Raw genomic sequence first — 17670 nt, 5'->3', positions numbered from 1 at the left:
TCAGCGCTGTCCAATAGGGTAGCTATTAGCCACATGTGGCTTCTGAGCCCTTGAAATGAGACAAGTGTGACTGAGGAACTGAATTTGTCATTTCCTCTAATTTTAGTTAATTTACATGTAAATGTAAACACTGGTGGCAAGTGGTCATCTTATTGAACAGTGCAGCTCTGGAGAGAAAAAAGGAAATCAGTCAGTAGACATAACTGCCACATTCTGGATTATTTTTTAAATGCTAGTGGCTCTAAGCCCACGTCACTAAGGTGTGGCCATCTCTCAAGAGCTATCATTTTTATTAGCACCACCTAATTTGGGAAATATTTTATTTTTTTCCTTTTTTTTTTTTTTTAAAAACAATTTTAAAAAAAATAGAGATGGGGTCTCGCTATGTTGCCCAGACTGGTCTCAAACTCGTGGGCTCAAGTGATTCTCCTGCCTTGCCGTCCCAAAGTGCTGGGATTACAGGCATGAGTCACCGTGCCTGGCCAGATTTGGGAAACATTTTATAAATAGGTGCTTAGATCAGGAGAGCAACGTCTTACATCAGGAATACGACCAAAATGTATAAGTCTGAAGACTCGAGGCAAAGTGGGAAACGTTAGTCACAGTGCTTTTTATCCAGAGGCGTGGACTTAGTTACTCCAAAGGAGGCCAGAAGCATAACACTTCTGGAGAGGCATCTACTGGACTTGTTTTTCCACGAAACTGCTAGACTTGTTTTGATCAGGCAGGAAGTGAAGCAACTTTTCAGGGAGAAAGCCCAGCATCTGCATCTCCTCTGGGGCAGATCACACCTTTTACCTTCTACTTGTGAGCCTAGGTCGAGTTTTACTTTACAATTAAGGGAAGAGCACGGCAGGCAAAACTATTCTCTTACAAGATGGCTTTTTAAGATTTCAAACCCAAGGTTATATTTTTAATCGGTACCTGTTTGGATTGTCCAAATTAATTTATATGCTCTTAAAATAAAGACACTTACCTAACTGCACAATTCTTTGCACATAGAGGACTTTGAAACGAATAAGCACACTGAGTTGCATGACATGAATCCTGTCAGATAAGCACTTGTGACCTACTGGCAACCTTTTATAAGCTGATGATGGGAGAGGAGTTTCAATCTCTTTATTGGAATTGTTGGAAATGTGCCAAAGAGATAACCTGGAGTATATTGTCCTGAAAAGTCCTGTTTTAATATTTAATACGAACATCTTATACCCTTGGAATTCGGGTAGGCAGTTGTTGGGCTAAGAAATCTGGGGTACAAGGCCGTGTATGTGTTGGTTGGCCGGGCAGGCCTCTAGACAGGACTCAAAACTTTGAGGTTTTTCCCAGTTCGACTCTTCGTAAGAGAACAGAAGCACCGCCTGTGTGAGGCCCTGCGAACCTCGCCCAAAAGTCTTCCTACAGGATGCCCCCGCGACCTCATCAGGGAAACCCTACGGACACTCAGGCCAGCAGCACCCAGAGCTCACTCCAGGTCTCCAAACCAGGGCGCGCGCGCTCGGAGCTGGACCTGCTTGCTCCAGTGCACGCCGCGGAACGAACCATCGGGCTGGCGGGGGTGGAGGGGTACAGGCGCGAGCGGCGCGGGCCGCTCGGGCCTTGGGCTTCTCTTGCCGCCGCCGCCGCCTCCCGCCCCCGGCCAGGAGTCGCGCATGACGCGGTTCGCCGCGGGGGCCTCGGAGGCGCGGCGCCGGCGAGCCCTTCCCCGGCAGGCGTGTGGGTGGTAGCGGCCGATTTGAGAGTTTCCCGGGCCGGGCGGCCCGCGCGGAGGCGCAACGCTGGGGCGGGGGGCGGGCCGACGCCGCAGCCGCCGCCGCCGCCGCGGGAGGAGGGACAAAGGGGTGGGTCCCCGCGGGTCGGCACCCCGGCGGCTGTGGCTGCGGGTCAGAGTACTGTCCCGTGGTGCCCAGGAGGAGTAGGAGCAGGAGCAGAAGCGGGACCCGGAGCTGCGCGCCTACGCGGGACGTGCGTCCGAGATGCCGGTGCGAGGAGACCGCGGGTTTCCTCCCCGGCGGGAGCTGTCAGGTTGGCTCCGCGTAAGTGCCTCCTTGCGCCGCGCGGTTGGGAGGAGGGTCGCGAGCGTGAGCGTGGGAGCGCGGGGGCTCTGCTCGCGTGTAGCTCTGAAGTTGTTCCCCGATGCGCCGTAGGAAGCTGGGATTCTCCCACCCGGGCGTGGGACGCAGGGGAGGGGTAGGTTTCACCGTCCGGGTTGATGGTTCGTGGCCTCCGGGGCTCCTAGAACCTTTACTCTGAAGTCACTTGGGCTGGAGATTAAGGCGCGAGTAGGGGACATGGTCTTGAACCCAGTGTCCTGGATTTCTGCTGGCTTGGAGGCGTCTCGTTGTGTCTGTTGTGTCGCTTGCATGTCTTTGTGTTTCCTTCTCTATTTCAAACCACACTCTGTATTGATGCAGTTACAGACTTGTGTACATGAGAGAAACTGAAAACTCCTCACAGAGCAGAATCCCTTTTCCTTTTCAATCAGTTGCCTCTGTAGTATAAGTAAATTTTTTTTTTTTTTTTTTCAGTGGAGAATGGGGATGGAGGTTTGGAAGGACCCACAAAAGAGGAGTGTGATGGATGCTTTGTGTTCTGACACTATCCTACCTGTCACCAGTTCCTTTTATTTTGTGTCTTCATTTGTCAAGTTTCCGCTTTTACACGGTAGTTTAATTTATAAATACAGGGTTTTAACATTCTTGAAATGTGGACAAACTTGGGAGTGAGTGCTCCCGCGCTTAGTAATGGAATACAGCCTCCCACCTCTATTTCAGCTTCAGTTCTTAGGCTAGGCTGCTTTTCTGGCAGCTGTCTGGCCTGAGTAATGATGATTGTGGTTTCCCTTAAGTTCCCAGCGGAGAGTCATCCCATGATAGAAACTGCCTTGCGCTGCTCACTCCCGCTCTCAGCCCGGGGAACCCCAGCGGGGAGGAGGGAGGCCGTTTTCTTCAGCTTCCCAGGTGGTCTGTGCTGGGTGTGCTGACGGTCCTCTTGGGAAAACAGGTCCACCTTTGTCAGCATGATTCAGAGAGAGAGGTAATTTTCTAAGAGAGCACACCTGGGCAGATCACTTGAAGTGAGAAATTCGGAGCGGTAAATATATTTGTAGCAAAGTACTAGTGCATATCCTGCTTGAGAGAATGAAATTTGATTATTCAGTAAGTTTTCATGAACCACTCCACTTCAATGTAGGGATTACGGAGATGGGTAGGAGCGTGCCTCTGTCACCCAGTCCTGTTGGGAAAGCCTGCAAGTCATTAAGAATCTGATGAGTGCCATTTAGTAATATGGACAGGGTGCTGGAGCTTCCTCACTGTGGCGAGACGGCAGAAGCAGAGGTGCTTTACTAAAGCACCGGTGGCTTTTGAGGTGTTTCTTGGGGCTTTTCAGAGCTACTTCTGCAGATTGATGAAGGGGAACTTCTCCCCCATGAAATGCTGCTGTAACTTTTTCAGTACTATCCAGCCCCTACTCCTGCCAGTCACTGTGGAAGATACAAAGATGAACAAGATTCAATTTCTGCATTTCGGAAGCTAGTGGACCTGAAACTGTTAGACTTTACTCTGCAATCTCTGTCGGGATTCCTGAGACTGAGAGGGGGGATGTATGATGCCGATGCACACTCTGTAATACAGAAATTCAGCAAAGGGTGGGATTGGTCCTGGATGCACTCCTTGCGGGGATTCTTGCTGGCAATAAAAGATTCGAACTGATACCTCACCGTGCAAGCCGCTGTAGAAAATGGGGCTAGTAATGCGCCCACCTCACGGGGCTGAGTGAGGTCTGAGTGAAATGACGTAGGGTGCAAGGCATGTGGTGGATGCTAAGTAAATGGTAGCTAGTAACATGAACCAAAACGGGTGCTGAAAACTCTTTAAGTGCTGGGTCCTGGGTTGAAAAGGGAAGTGAGATCTGGAGATACAAGTAGGAGGTGCCAGGTAGGTGTCCAGGAAAAAACTGAAAGAGTTGTTGTTCACACTCTGTTGAAAGGCCTTGAAGGCCATAACGAAGCTTTGGGTGGGGGGAAGTCATAGAAATCCCTAATGTATTAAATGACTTGTCTTTCCCTACAAAAGAAGTGAACCAGTTTCCCAGTAAACATTCCACCCCATAACTATTTTTGAGGCATTCATAGGCTTAAGACCAATGAATTTTTACATCACCCCCTGGGGAACTGCATTTGCAATGACTTTTGCCTACATTTAACTTTTGATCTAGTTCTTTGTACATCGACAAAAGTTCACAGCCAACCATTTCTCTTCAGGACAAGCGTGAGAACTTTCTGCATACTGCTGAAGGCAAGGGAGATTTTGAGGTTAGCAAGGTTTTCTCTCCTTAAGAAGGTTATCTTTTTACGAGACACAAGTTCTTGAAACTAGGTGGGGCCACTTTAGTCCTGTGTACAATAATACGTGTAGTAATATAAACAGTAATTTAAAAAGTGATGCAGATTTGGTTGGGGAGTGGCTGAAGTGTGGGTGTGGTGTGGGGTCAGGTTGAAGCGGTAGAAGGGTTTGCAATCACTGCTGAAACTTTCAACATATTCTACCAACAATATGAACCACCAGGGAATTCCTTTCCTAATCTCTTGAACGAATCTCATTAAGCAGTTGTGGCTACAGATGAATTTATCTAGGTTGAGAGCTGATTCCCAATAACATGCCTCATTGATTTGACTCTAAGCAGTAATCAGGGGCCTAATAGTTGTTGGACCAGCCAGCTTTGATTTTCCAGAGGTGATTTGGTATATGGTAGTGTCTGAGGGTGAGATTGCCCCAGATGGGAGTGGAGGGAAGCAGAACAGTTTTCTCTGGTGTTTAACTGAGTTTGTGTCTTGATCCTAAATCCAAGGGTCAGGGTCAGAACCATAGACTCAGAGGTTAGATTTAACACCCATTTAGTGGGTTAAACACATCAATGGTTATGGGAACTTTGTTAAGGTTTAAAAAACTATTTAGGGCCTATTTCACCCTCATAGGAATTTTTGCAATCAGCCTTTTTAGTAGATGCCCATATAGAAAGTGAATTTGGGACGGTCTAAGGTGGTATTACGATTAAACTTTTTGAAAAGGCTATGTGATAGCAATGGGAAAAAAAATTCAGGCTTGGAAATCCAATATGCAGTATTGCAATAGCTAGTTTTAATTTAATTTTTTGTTTGTTTGTTTGTTTGTTTTTGGAGATGGAGTCTTGCTCTGTTGCCCAGGCTGGAGTGTGGTGGCGCGATCTTGGCTCACTGCAACCTCTGCCACCCGGGTTCAAGCGGTTCTCCTACTTCAGCATTCCAAGTAGCTGGGATTACAGAAGTGAGCCACCGTGCCTGGCCACTAGTTTTAATTGTGGTTGGTACCTAGGAAAGCAGTTGATTGAGCCAGTATGCTGCATACACTGTAGTGTGAGAGACAGAGTTCTAAGTTAGAGAGTGTCTGCTCCCACTTTTTCCATTTGATTAGGAAAAGCACTTCTTAGAACTGGGTGACTGACAGCTAGAGCTCCGGAAGACCTGCACAGGCTGGGGCAATGGCTACCCATAACAGTGACGGTTCCATTCTGTTTTCTAAAGGAATTCCTGTCTCTATCATCCAGCTGGCCATTAAACAACCAAAGCTTTGTCATCCTAGATAACCTGTGAGCTCTCAGAGGAGACAGAGTAAGGACTCTCATACCCCCCAAATACCTAATCATTTAATAAAGTATTTTCTCTACCTTTTATGCTATGCCCACAGCAGTGCTTTCCGAAGTCTGGTATACAGACAGACTTACAGGTGGTGCAGGGAGATACATATTCTATTTTTCAGTTATGATGCTTGAATATTATATGTTAGGAATAAAAAGCAGAAAACCAGCTACCACATCCATTTATTTCATGGCTAGATTGCTTAGAATGAGGCAAAAATAAATATTAAGTAAAGCAATGAGTTCGCTTTAAGAAAAATTATCAATTGGGAATGAGTAATTTGAGGCTAAGGCAAAAATGGTGAAGATAGCCCTTGACATCTAAGGTGTGCACAGTACTGCTTAACATTTGAGTGTGGCGCTTACTAATAGAGAGCCTAGGATGCCTCAACCATGCCTTCAAGAAAGTCAAACACAGAATGGCCCAGAATAGCCAGGAAAGTTGAATTTGATGGACTTTCTGTCTTAAGCGTGTGCATCCTGCCCTTATCCACCAGATGCCTTAGGTGCGGTTGCAGACAGTGGATTTGTAGAGCTGTTTGTTTTAATGTCTGGCCCAATTCTCATTCCTTTCTCTGCTTCCATAAGCCATTCTGCAGTTTTTAAAGGTCTGTTGGTATGACATTTTTGATATGATAGAGTGATAGGGGAGGAAGTATTTTGGCACTGATGAAGGACATCACTCTATTATCAAGTGACTCTTGCTCATGATTCATTGCCGAAGAATGTGGACAGCCAAACAGCTTCACCTATAAATGCATTTAATTTCTCAAAGTCAGAAGAATGTCAACTGGATAAGTTGTTCTTCTCTTTTTTTCTTCTTCTTTTTTTTTAATATGAAGCTTGTATTGGTCTGTAAAATAGGCTTTAACAAGGATTTTCGTAGGAACTGGAAGCCTTGAGGTAGAAAACAAGTAGCCCTGCTTTGACCTAGAGAGATGCATGCTCATGGTAGGCGAATAAATCAAGGAGAAGAGAAAATACTGTTTCAGTAGACTCTCTAGTGATGTGTGTGTTCACACCATTTATGAGAAATCCGTAGTTTTCAATTAGTAACTTGTACTTTAGTCATTTAAAATCAGCACAGATATTTGTTTAGTGCCTCTGCCAGATGGTTAAAGTTAAATCAGGTTTTTTTAACCTGAAAAACATAATGTAGCTTTCCTTAACCATTTACACACCACTGTATATTTCAGACCATAGTCAGATACATTTTGTTATAATGAATGCTTATTTTAACTTTTAGCCCAATTAGAATATCAGTGGTTATGGTTTCTATTTTGTTTTTCTTCCTACAGTTACTGTATGGGGGTGCAATAACAGCAGCAGTGGTGAAAGTGAATTTCTTTCTTTCTTTTTTTTTTTTTTTTTGAGATGGTGTCTGGCTCTGTTGCCCAGGCTGGAGTGCAGTGGCGTGATCTTGGCTCACTTCAAGCTCCACCTCCCGGGTTCACACCATTCTCTTGCCTCAGCCTCCTGAATAGCTGGGACTACAGGCGCCCACCACCACACCTGGCTAATTTTTTTGTATTTTTACTAGAGATGGGGTTTCACTGTGTTAACCAGGATGGTCTTGATCTCCTGACCTTGTGATCCGCCCACCTCGGCCTCCCAAAGTGCTGGGATTACAGCGCCCGGCTGAAAGTGAATTTTTTAATGGATCTTCCATGAATCAAATATTTGTGTTGTAGGAAGTTAGACTGACCAAAAGATTTTAAATCATACCTTTAATCATGGCAAAGATCTTATGTCACATTCTTGAGTACACATGTTTACTAAATTTTACTTATATGTATATGTGAACATGGACTTCAGAATTAATTAGTGTGGTAATTATTAAATCTATTTTAGACTTCAATCAGCCGTATTAAATATATGCATTATGCTCACAGGGAAAACATGGTATCATCTTTGGAAACTTTATAGTATGCCCTATATTATAGATACCCTATATAACTGTGGGACTAAATACATGAGTTAGTGACAAGTCAGGCATTTGGAGGGAATGTTTGTAACCCATTGTGGGAGAGAGTTATTAGAATAGTTATTCTTACTGGTAGGTAACAGTTATGACTGTAATGAATAGATCATGACTAAAATCCAGTTATGCCTTTGCCATCGTATTAAAAGCTTTGATGGAGACATGAGAATATTGCAGATACTTTGGATTTTGTCCCTTGAGTTGAAGGTAAACAGAAAACAGTACTTTCTAGTCATCAGTAGGAACTAATGAACTCTTCAGGACATGTAGCTTCAGGGACTTTCTAAGTTCTTCTGAGGGGGAAATAATGCTCCATTTGGAGCTGTTTATTTCCATTTGTTGAGAGTCATTTGTTATCAGAGTATTAAAGGAAGTGTTCCGAGTTCTAGGTTGTGTTTCTTTGATGCCTTATAAGGCGGAGCACACCTGAGACTCTGGGTGGAGCTCTACAGTGGGAACAGGAGTAAGTAATGTAGGCTTCGAGAGACAACCATTCCGCTCTCAGTCCTTGGACGACGGTTCCTAGGTGTATATGGCAAAGCAGATGAAATTATTTGAGGGAATTAATTAGCAAAACTTAACATTTCTGGTTTTGAAAAGAATGAATCATTTGGAAGGAACTTCCTGGTGAGCCCAGTTTTAGCAGCCTAGTTTCTCCCTTACCCTTCTGCAGTCTGGCTGAGTCAATTGTGTTCTTGCCTGTGATTGGTGAGGATGCACATGCTAGTATTTATTCTAGCCCTTATCACTTCCCATCAGCCCTGAGTCCCTCCCTGGTCTGAGTCATCTTGGTAACCCCAGAAGCTAACAGAGCACCAAATATATCCACTAAAATTGGACTGACTTGATTTGGGGCAGGCTTGTTGTATAAGCTAGTAGGAATAAGATACTAATTGAGAAATTAGGACAGTGGATTCCTGACATTTATATAGTGAGTGGATGATCATATGTTAGAATTGTGAATTTCATCCAGAAAATTTTATCCAAAAAAATTTATAGAATTTCATCCAGACCATTTTTGTAATGGCGTGGAAGCAGCATCAGCTACACTACTGATTAGCTGGGTGACTTTTGCTGTCTTGTGACTCTAGTTCTCGATTTCTCTCTCTTTTTTTGTGTGTGTTGGAGTCTAGCCCTGTCACCGAGGCTGGAGTGCAATGGCCCGATCTCGGCTCACTGCAATGCCCGCCTCCTAGGTTCAAGCGATTCTCCTGCCTCAGCCTCCCAAGAGCTAGGGTTACAAGCATGTGCCACTACGCCCTGCTAATTTTTTGTATCTGTAGTACAGACGGGGTTTCACCATGTTGGCCAGGCTAGTCTCGAACTCCTGACCTCATGATCTGCCTGACTCGGCCTCCCGAAGTGCTGGGATTACAGGTATGAGGCACCGCGCCCGGCCTAGTTCTCAATTTCTTTATCAGAAAATGAGTAGTTACAGTTGATCGTCTCAGTCTTTTGCGCTTAAGATTCTGCGGGTTTTGAAGTTTGAGTATAAAACCTAGAGAACATTCTAAATGATTTCTATTTGTTCTTATCATCTTAAAATGTTTTTGTGCTCCTTAAATTATGTTTGCTTTCTTTCTTTTTCTTTTCTCTCCTTTTCTCTTTTCTTTTTAGTGGATTCTCTCTGAAAAGCATTTTTTTTTTTTTTTTTTTTTTGGAGACGGAGTCTCGCTCTGTCGCCCAGGCTGGAGTGCAGTGGCCAGATCTCAGCTCACTGCAAGCTCCGCCTGCCGGGTTCACGCCATTCTCCTGCCTCAGCCTCCCAAGTAGCTGGGACTACAGACGCCTGCCACCTCGCCCGGCTAGTTTTTTTTGTATTTTTTTAGTAGAGACGGGGTTTCACCGTGTTAGCCAGGATGGTCTCGATCTCCTGACCTTGTGATCCGCCCATCTCGGCCTCCCTAAGTGCTGGGATTACAGGCTTGAGCCACCGCGCCCGGCCTGAAAAGCATTTTCAAAAAAGACAAACAGAGCCCAAGAGTGACTGGTGGTTGTTTTGCTCATGAAGTGATGGAAAGATCTATTATTCAGTTGCAGCTTAAATTATGTACCAGCACAGCATGTGTTGGATTCTCTTCCTTACTCTGCAGCCTAAACCAGCAACTGCAACCATCTTGCAGAGCTTCTTGAGAATCCTTCTTCCTCTTCCTCTTCCTCTCCACCCCCATGGACTTCTCCCCAGGGCCACATAGCCTATGACATACGCTTGGAAGGAGGAGCAGGCCTGCAGCTGGGAGCTCTGTCTGATTTGTTCTTCACAAATGTGTTGAAGATGAGCCTACTCATCACTACTGCAGAACCACATTGTTCACTGGTGTAAAATCACTCCTGTCATCTGAGTTTCAGCTTAACTTCAGGCATGTTGGAGTTTTTCAACATCACCTTAGGCAGAGTACTTTGCCTTCCTGGGATTGGTCTGTGTAGTGTCTGGGTGAGTTTTAAGAGGGGAGAGAGATTGTGGCATCTTAGACACTCACTGAAATTTTCCAGAAATGGAACTGGAAACATTTATGCGTTTCCTTCTGGTGTTATTGTTAAAGCCTAAAAACAAAGGCAAGTGGCAACACATTGAAATGAAGAGGCCCCAAGTTTGCAACACATTGAAAGAAAGAGGCCCCAAGTTTGCAACACATTGAAAGGAAGAGGCCCCAAGTTTGTTTTGAGCCTAAATTGAATTTTAATCAAAGGTCTGGGAGAAATATTTAGTCTACTTATACTATTTAAGTGCACAGTTTGGCAGATGACTTTGGAAAGTGAAGGATCAGGAAGAGGCAGAAAAGGTAGACTCAATTTGCCAGACTTAGAGCTAAAAAAATTTGCCTGATGTTTCCACGAAGAAAATTTTCCTGTGGAAGCAGTGGCATGTCCTCTGTTACAAGTCTGCTTATTGATAATGAAGGTTTTTCTGTGTTATCAATTTCATTGAAGTTATATTTGTTATATGTGTGTGTATACACACACACACACACACACACAAATCTCAAGTAGAGCGCTTGATAAATTTTTCTTTTTTTGAGGTGGGGTTTCACTCTTTTTGCCCAGGCTGAAGTGCAATGGCGCCATCTCAGCTCACTGCAATCTATGCCCTCCGGGTTCCAGCGATTCTCCTGCCTCAGCCTCCTGAGTAGCTGGGACTACAGGCACGTGCCACCATGCCCGGCTAATTTTGTATCTCTTTTTTTTTTTTAGTAGAGACAGAGTTTCTCCGTATTGGTCAGGCTGGTGTCGAACTCCGGATCTTGGATGATCCACTTGCCTGAGCCTCCCGAAGTGCTGGAATTACAGGTGTGAGCCACCGCGCCTGGCCAATGAATTTTATTTATTGTGGTGAAGTGTACACATAACATTAAGTGTACCATTTTAACCATTTGAAAGTATAACATTCAATGGCATTTAATACACTCAGTATTTTGTAAACACCATCATCACTCTCTAGTTCCAGAGGTGGATGAATTTTTACATGAATGTGTTCACCTGCGTGATTACCACCTAGATTAAAAACTAGAATTTTCCATCACTCTAGAAAGTTCTCTCTTGCCACTTTTCCAATGATTACCACACCTACCTACAAGGGAACTTCTCTTCTGAGTTCTCTCACCATGGAATACTTTTGCTTGAACTTGAGAGAGGACCAATATATAAAGAAAATGAACATTTTGTGTCTGTCATCTTTCACTCAGCCGAACCTCTGTGAAATTCATCCATATTTGTTGTGTGAGATTCAGTAGTTCTTTTTTGCCACTGAGTAGTATTCCATTTATATGCATCTGCCACATTTGGCTTATCTCTTCTATTGATAGGTATTTGGGTTATTTTCAGTGTTTTCGCTCTTATGAATAAAGCTGCCTTGAAAAGCACCTACACGTTGCCTTGTGGACATGTGCACTCATTTCTCTTGCATGAATTCCTAGGACCATAGGTTAGGGATTTTTTAAAAAACTTTTTTAAATTAAAAAAATATTTTTTTGAGACAGTCTCGCTCTGTCACCCAGACTGGAGTGCAGTGGCGTGATCTCAGCTCACTGCGACCTGTGCCTCCCAGATTCAAGTGATTCTTCTGCCTCAGCTTCCCAAGTAGCTGGGATTACAGGTATCTGCCACTACACCTAGCTAATTTTTGTATTTTTAGTGGAGACAGGTTTCTCTTCAACTCCTGAGTTCAAGCAGTCTGCACACCTTGGCCTCCCAAAATGCTGGGATTACAACTGTGAGCCACCATGCCCAGCCAGGTTACAGATGCTTAACTTTGATTCTTTAACCTCTGAAGTTAGATAGACCTGGGTGTGAATTCTTTTATCCTGCCACTTGCTTGCTTGACCTTGAGCAATTTACCTTTTACTCATGTTCAGTTTTCTCAGCTGTAAAATGGGCCCACCCTATCAGTCATGGTTCAGTCAAGAAAACATGTCATTCTAGCTATTTCAAGGAGAAGGGGATTCCATACAAAGTATTAGTTGCCTTCAGAACAAAGAGACGGTGATGCTAAAATGGAAGCCCACTGCTGGCTTTCAGATGTGCCGTGAAAGAAAGTTACAGTCAAGCGCCAATCCGCCGGGCGCGGTGGCTCAAGCTCAGGGTCCCAGCACTTTGGGAGGTCGACGGAGCGGATTTGTGTCAGAGATTGAGACTATCCTGGCTGACGGGTGTCTCCGGCCTGTACTAAAATGAGTTAAAAAAACAAAACCCAAAAACTAGCCGGCGAGGTAGCGGGCCGCAGTCCCAGCTACCGGGAGGCTGAGGCAGGAGAATGGCGTGGAACCCAGGAGGCGGAGCTTGCAGTGAGCTGAGATCAAGGCCACTGGCACTCCAGCCTGGCTGGGCAGATGGTGACTCCGTCTCAAAAAAAAAAAAGAAAGCTGTTGCCACCCAGAGCAGACCCAGAAGGTCTTGACCTTCCACCTTCTCAGCCTCTCCAGCCTTGAGGGTGGTGAAAGGGCAGGGAACCTGGACATGCTGGAAAGCTCATGTCTGAGGATTCCAACTTTTGCCTGCTACTGCTGCTGTCTGTAGGAAGAAGAAAAACAAACGGCTTCTGCTTTCCTTCATCCTTCCAGATCTTAAACACGTGTACCTCGCTGATAGAACTCTGTTGGCAAGAGAGTTGAGGGGTCTCTGGTAGAAACAGAAACTCAGTGCCAGCAAAGAAGAAGTGGCATAGATGCCATCTGGGGTTGCTTTGAGGTGCTCAGTAAATGGCAGTGGTTATAATTTATTATTTTCATCATTATTCTTCAAGAACTGCTGCTGCAGTTCAGACTGATTTCTTTCTTTCTCTCTTTTTAGTGGTTTTTTTTTTTTTTTTTTTGAGACGAGCTTGCTCTGTCACCCAGACTGGAGTGCAGTGGTGCCATCACGGCTCACTGCAGCCTAGACTTCCCTGGCTCAAGTGATCCTCTTACCTCAGCCTCCCGATTAGCTGGAACCGCAGCCATGCGCCACCACACCTGGCTAATTTTTAAATCTTTTGTAGAGATGAGGTCTGTCCATTTTGTCCAGGTGGGTCTTGAACTCCTGGGCTCAAACGATCCTCCTACTTTGGCCTCCCGAAATGCTGGGGTTATAGGCGTGAGTCACCATGCTTGTGGCCACCAGACTGATTTCTTTCTTTCTTTTTTTTTTTTTTTTTTTTGAGACAGAGTCTTGCTCTGTCGCCCAGGCTGGAGTGCAGTGGCACAGTCTCAGCTCACTACAACCTCTGCCTCCCGGGTTCAGGCAATTCTCCTGCCTCAGCCTCCTGAGTAGCTGGGATTACAGGCGTGTGCCACCATGCCTGGCTAATTTTTGTATTTTTAGTAGAGGCAGGGTTTCACCATGTTGGCCAGGCTGGTCTCAAACTCCTGACCTCAGGTGATCTGCCCACCTTGGTCTCCCAAAGTGCTGGGATTATAGGCGTGAGCCACCGTGCCCGGCCCAGACTGATTTTTATAACTCATGTTCATTCTTTTCACTTTATAGTCATATGGATGCCACTGTAAGAGCTCCCTGCCACATAAGGTGTTGTTTTTCTGGAAGGGCCTCTCAGATTCTGCATCTATTGCTCTGTGATTCTAGGTACTTTCCTAAAGGAATAAGCTCGAGAAATTAGTTTTCAAGCCTGTAAGTTAATGTAGAGCTGAAAGGTGACTTAATTCTAAGAGCTGCTGTTTTGATGTATAATTTTATGGAACCTAATGAGTGTTTTCTTTTCAAAGTCATTCCAATTTATTACTAATAAAAGATAATATATAAATCTGGTTGATAGATGGGGTTACTTTTTTCCCTGTCTTTAACTTCCTTTGTCTTTTGATAAATGAGATGGAAGATTTTTATCATATTTTGTACCTCAAATCTCTTGCGGAGGGAACACTGTAGTCTACCAAAACAGTTGGCAGAAGTGTCTGTCCTGTTATGAGCTTATTTTAGGAAACATGAGCTATAATGTAGTGCTTTTAAGACATTTAAAAATCTTGAATCAATATTGGCAACAACCTCTCTGTAATGATGTCACACATGGAAAAAACTGAGTTTTTCTGAACTTTAGAATGTGAATTCTTCCCTCCTTCACATAATTTTTGCTATAACCCAGACCTGTTTTACTTTCCAGGGACCCTGCTATTACTGCCCTAAGGTAATTTGCTAGAAACGGAGTGGTCAAGATGTATTGATTAACATTTTCGGCTTCTGTAGTACTACTTCTGAAGGCTCCTTGCAGAGAAATTTGAAATGATAAGGAAAGCAAATATTCTAAGTGGAAAGATAAGTATAACCAGTGACTATTTCAGCCACTGGTTTAGCAGTTCAAGTGAGCTGGCTGTTTGTAAAGCTTGCTTAGTAAATGAATGTGCTAGAAATACATTGACAGAATTTGGTTTTATCTCTTTTTCTCCAGACTTTTAGTCGGCCAGGGCTAACAATGGATGTCCAAACAGTTTACAGTGGCTGATATACAATGCACAAAGGGCTTCACTGTTTGGAGACTGGAAAATAGAGCCAGAGGGGAGCTTCTTATGGGCATTGACCTAATTCACTTCTTTTGGCAAAAATGCTTGGTTTTAAATCGACATACATATTTTTGACCTAAATATCTATCAGTATTTCAGCTAGTAGTGTTACAGCTGGAGGAAGGGACCCGTGGTGTTGCTTTGTGTATTTTTATAAAGTACAGCCTTTATTTTTATTTGACAGTATTCTTTAGAAGTGAATTGTCAAATGAACTAATATTCCACAAAAGTTAGGGAAAGTTAAGAGAGGCAACTGAAATTCCATCAGTTTCCTCCTTAGTCCCTGGAGCCTCCCCACAATCAGGAATTTGTTAGTCACCTGCTTTTTAAAGATAAGTTTCTTTGTGGGCGTTTCTGCTGAGAAATGTGGGGAAACAGGACTGGGCTAAAAATAAAATTAGTTCAGGCATTGCCGAACTTCTAAGTATCATGTTTGTGATGCACTTTTCCAGGAAACATAAATTGGCAATGTTTTTTGCTCCGTTTTATTACCACAGAAAGAATATTTGCAGTCAGCATGCATGGCCTGCTCTCGCCTATTAATAGAACAGAAGGAACATACACATGTCTATGTGGGGGAAAAACATCTCATTTGGCTTAGTAGTAAGCTCCAAGTAACAATTGCATTGTTGTTCTGAATTGTCTTTGAGTGTGATTGGATGATTAAATATAAATGTTGACCTGATTGGATTATATCACAGCAATGAACTGTCCTAAAACAACAGCTGTAACATACCACTCCAGACGGTTACCAGACTTACTTGGCTGGCTTTATATTTAAGTGTTGTAGAAACTGGGGATGCTGTCATTTCTGTTTCTCTATCTTTTTCGTCTGTTCCAATTTGAGATATACTGGCTATGTTAGTGTAGTCTGCTACATGGATAGTCCTTTATCTTTCAGCAACATAAGCAACATAAGCTTTTTGATTGAGATGAGCGTAATCAAAAGGAATGCTTGGAAACAGTGAACTGTAAAAAATGTCCTCAGTTAGATATAGGCTTCAGTGCATGTGTTTGTCCTTTCAGAAGATCAGTGTGTTTTCAGTGAGGGTCTAAACCCACTGGCCTGGATTCCACCTCTTGTTGGATGGGTGGTCAGTTTTAACGTTAGGGAGTATTGATTGTGAGCTTGAGGGCAGGGCTGGTTCTTTGCATTCCTAAGTAGGGATGGTGTAGAGTAGTTGCTCAGTAAATAGGGGAAGGTGAAAGGAAGAGAAGGGAGAAGGTGAGTCTCAAAAGCCTGGAGTGTGATAAGCACACGTTTATCACACTGGGTTTGTATTCTCTTCCCTTTCTTAGAGTATTCCTTGCCTCCTGTAAAAAGCACTTTGCAGGAAATATGGAGATCTTTTGAACCTGTGACTGTATTGTTGGACTGACAAGTCCAAAATATGCATTAATGGAGCTTATAAAACTGCTCTGAGAATGTGTTCTTGAGTTCTATAAATATTATGGGGTGTGTTGGGGGCTGGCTCACTCCAGCTCAGTTCCCGTGTGTTAAGTGGAACTTCTGATCTGTGAAATGCCTAACCATGGCGGAGCCCAGGAGACAAAGGAAGGTGTGGTTTGTTTTGCTGTAAGACCACGTTTGGTTAGCTTTTCTCTAGCAAAGCTGGGGAAGGAGATCACAGGGCTGATGTAGTGTTAGGCCCTTGGTGTAGATCTCACTGACTTTTCCCAATCAACGAGGGGTAAATGTTAACCCTATTTTGTAGGTGGAAAACAGAGGCTCAGAAACATTAAGTAAATTGCCCAGTGTCACATGGCTTGTGTGACAGGGAGGGGATTTGAGCCAAGGTCCATTTGACTAATTTGAAACCTGTAGATTCTGTCAACTCCACCTGTCTCTGCTTTTTAGAATCACAGTGGCAAGAAAATAGGAGAAGCTTAAGGCCCTGTGTTGATTATTAGGAGTTTAAATATTGCTGAAAGTGCATAGAAATATTTGTATCCCCAGAGAATCTTGAGTAACAGTAACATATCAATGTTGTCAAGAGATGTCTTCATTCATCAGAGACCTCTCTGTGCTCATTACTGTATGAGATCTCAAAGAGTCTAAATTCCCTCTAACACACAGCCTTATAGGGAAGTATTAAGCGATTATGTATATAGCTAGCTAAAATCACAACTTTATTATAGACATGTTAAGAATATGTCTTATCATGTGAGAGTATTCTTTCTTCAGGTCTATAGCCTCTAGTTAGAAATGTCTGTGTTGTTCCATCAACCACTTCCCTCAAAAACTATTATTAATATCAGGAAAAACGTATGGTTACAAACTCCAGGGTTATAGAATTGGAAAGGACAGCATAGATATGCCGTGTTTGCCTTGAGGATTGGAATTCCATTGCAAGTTTCCTTGGGGTCAAAGTACATCTCCTAAAACATCTAATACCTCCAAGAGGTTTTAGGTTATCAGACAGCCACACTTTAGTGTGGAGTAGACCAGTCAGCTTTCTTCTACTATCTAACTGACACCATACACATTGTTAAAGAGAGAATTTTGATTGGGGATGGAGATAGGGAATTTTGAAGCCAGAACTTTCTGGTGGTGGAGCAGATATTGCCTAGACGTTGGCCTTGGGACAGGGTGGAGGAGGAGGACACTGATAACCAGAGCAACCAGCCCAAGGTGTAGAAAGACCTAGGAAGTCTCCACATACAAACTTTGCTTCTTTCCTGTTTCTCCACTGAACCCTAGGAAGGGTGCGTATTTCTCTTCCTCACTGTCTGTCTTTCCCCAGGACCCAGAATTGATAGGTTAGTTGAGTTTCTGTGGGCAGTCTAAGGTTGTATTACTATTTAAAATGTTAGTAGCATTTTCAGATTCACTGAGATTCTTGCTGAGTGTGGTGGCATATGCCTGTGGCCCCAACTACTTGGAGACTGAGGCAGGCAGGAGGATCGCTTGAGCCCAGGAGTTGGAAGCTACAGTGAGTTCTGATACCAGCCTGGGCACCACAGTGGAGACTCCACCTTTTTTTTTTTTTTTTTTTTAAAAAAAAAAAAAAGAAAGAAAAAGGAAAGTTG

General features: G+C 43.8%; 1 protein-coding gene across 6 annotated transcripts in view; it reads left to right on the top strand.

The window, feature by feature from the left end:
• TJP2 (tight junction protein 2) overlaps positions 1–17670 on the top strand; it is a 138805-nt gene that overhangs the window by 54715 nt on the left and 66420 nt on the right. For 3 of the 6 annotated variants that reach the window (XM_003911783.4, XM_003911782.4, XM_031654144.1), the window contains exon 1: positions 1655–2036. The exons of the other annotated variants lie outside the window; for them this stretch is intronic. In XM_003911783.4, coding sequence (XP_003911832.2) covers positions 1977–2036 — 60 coding nt within the window. In that variant the 5' untranslated portion in view covers positions 1655–1976. Of the gene's footprint in view, positions 1–1654; positions 2037–17670 lie in introns of those variants that run through there. 6 annotated transcript variants of the gene reach the window in all.

This window comes from Papio anubis, chromosome 13, assembly GCF_008728515.1.
Source record: "Papio anubis isolate 15944 chromosome 13, Panubis1.0, whole genome shotgun sequence".
Lineage (NCBI taxonomy): Eukaryota > Metazoa > Chordata > Mammalia > Primates > Cercopithecidae > Papio > Papio anubis.
Note: the sequence above shows the minus strand (reverse complement) of the source record. Positions and strands in the feature narration are given on the sequence as shown.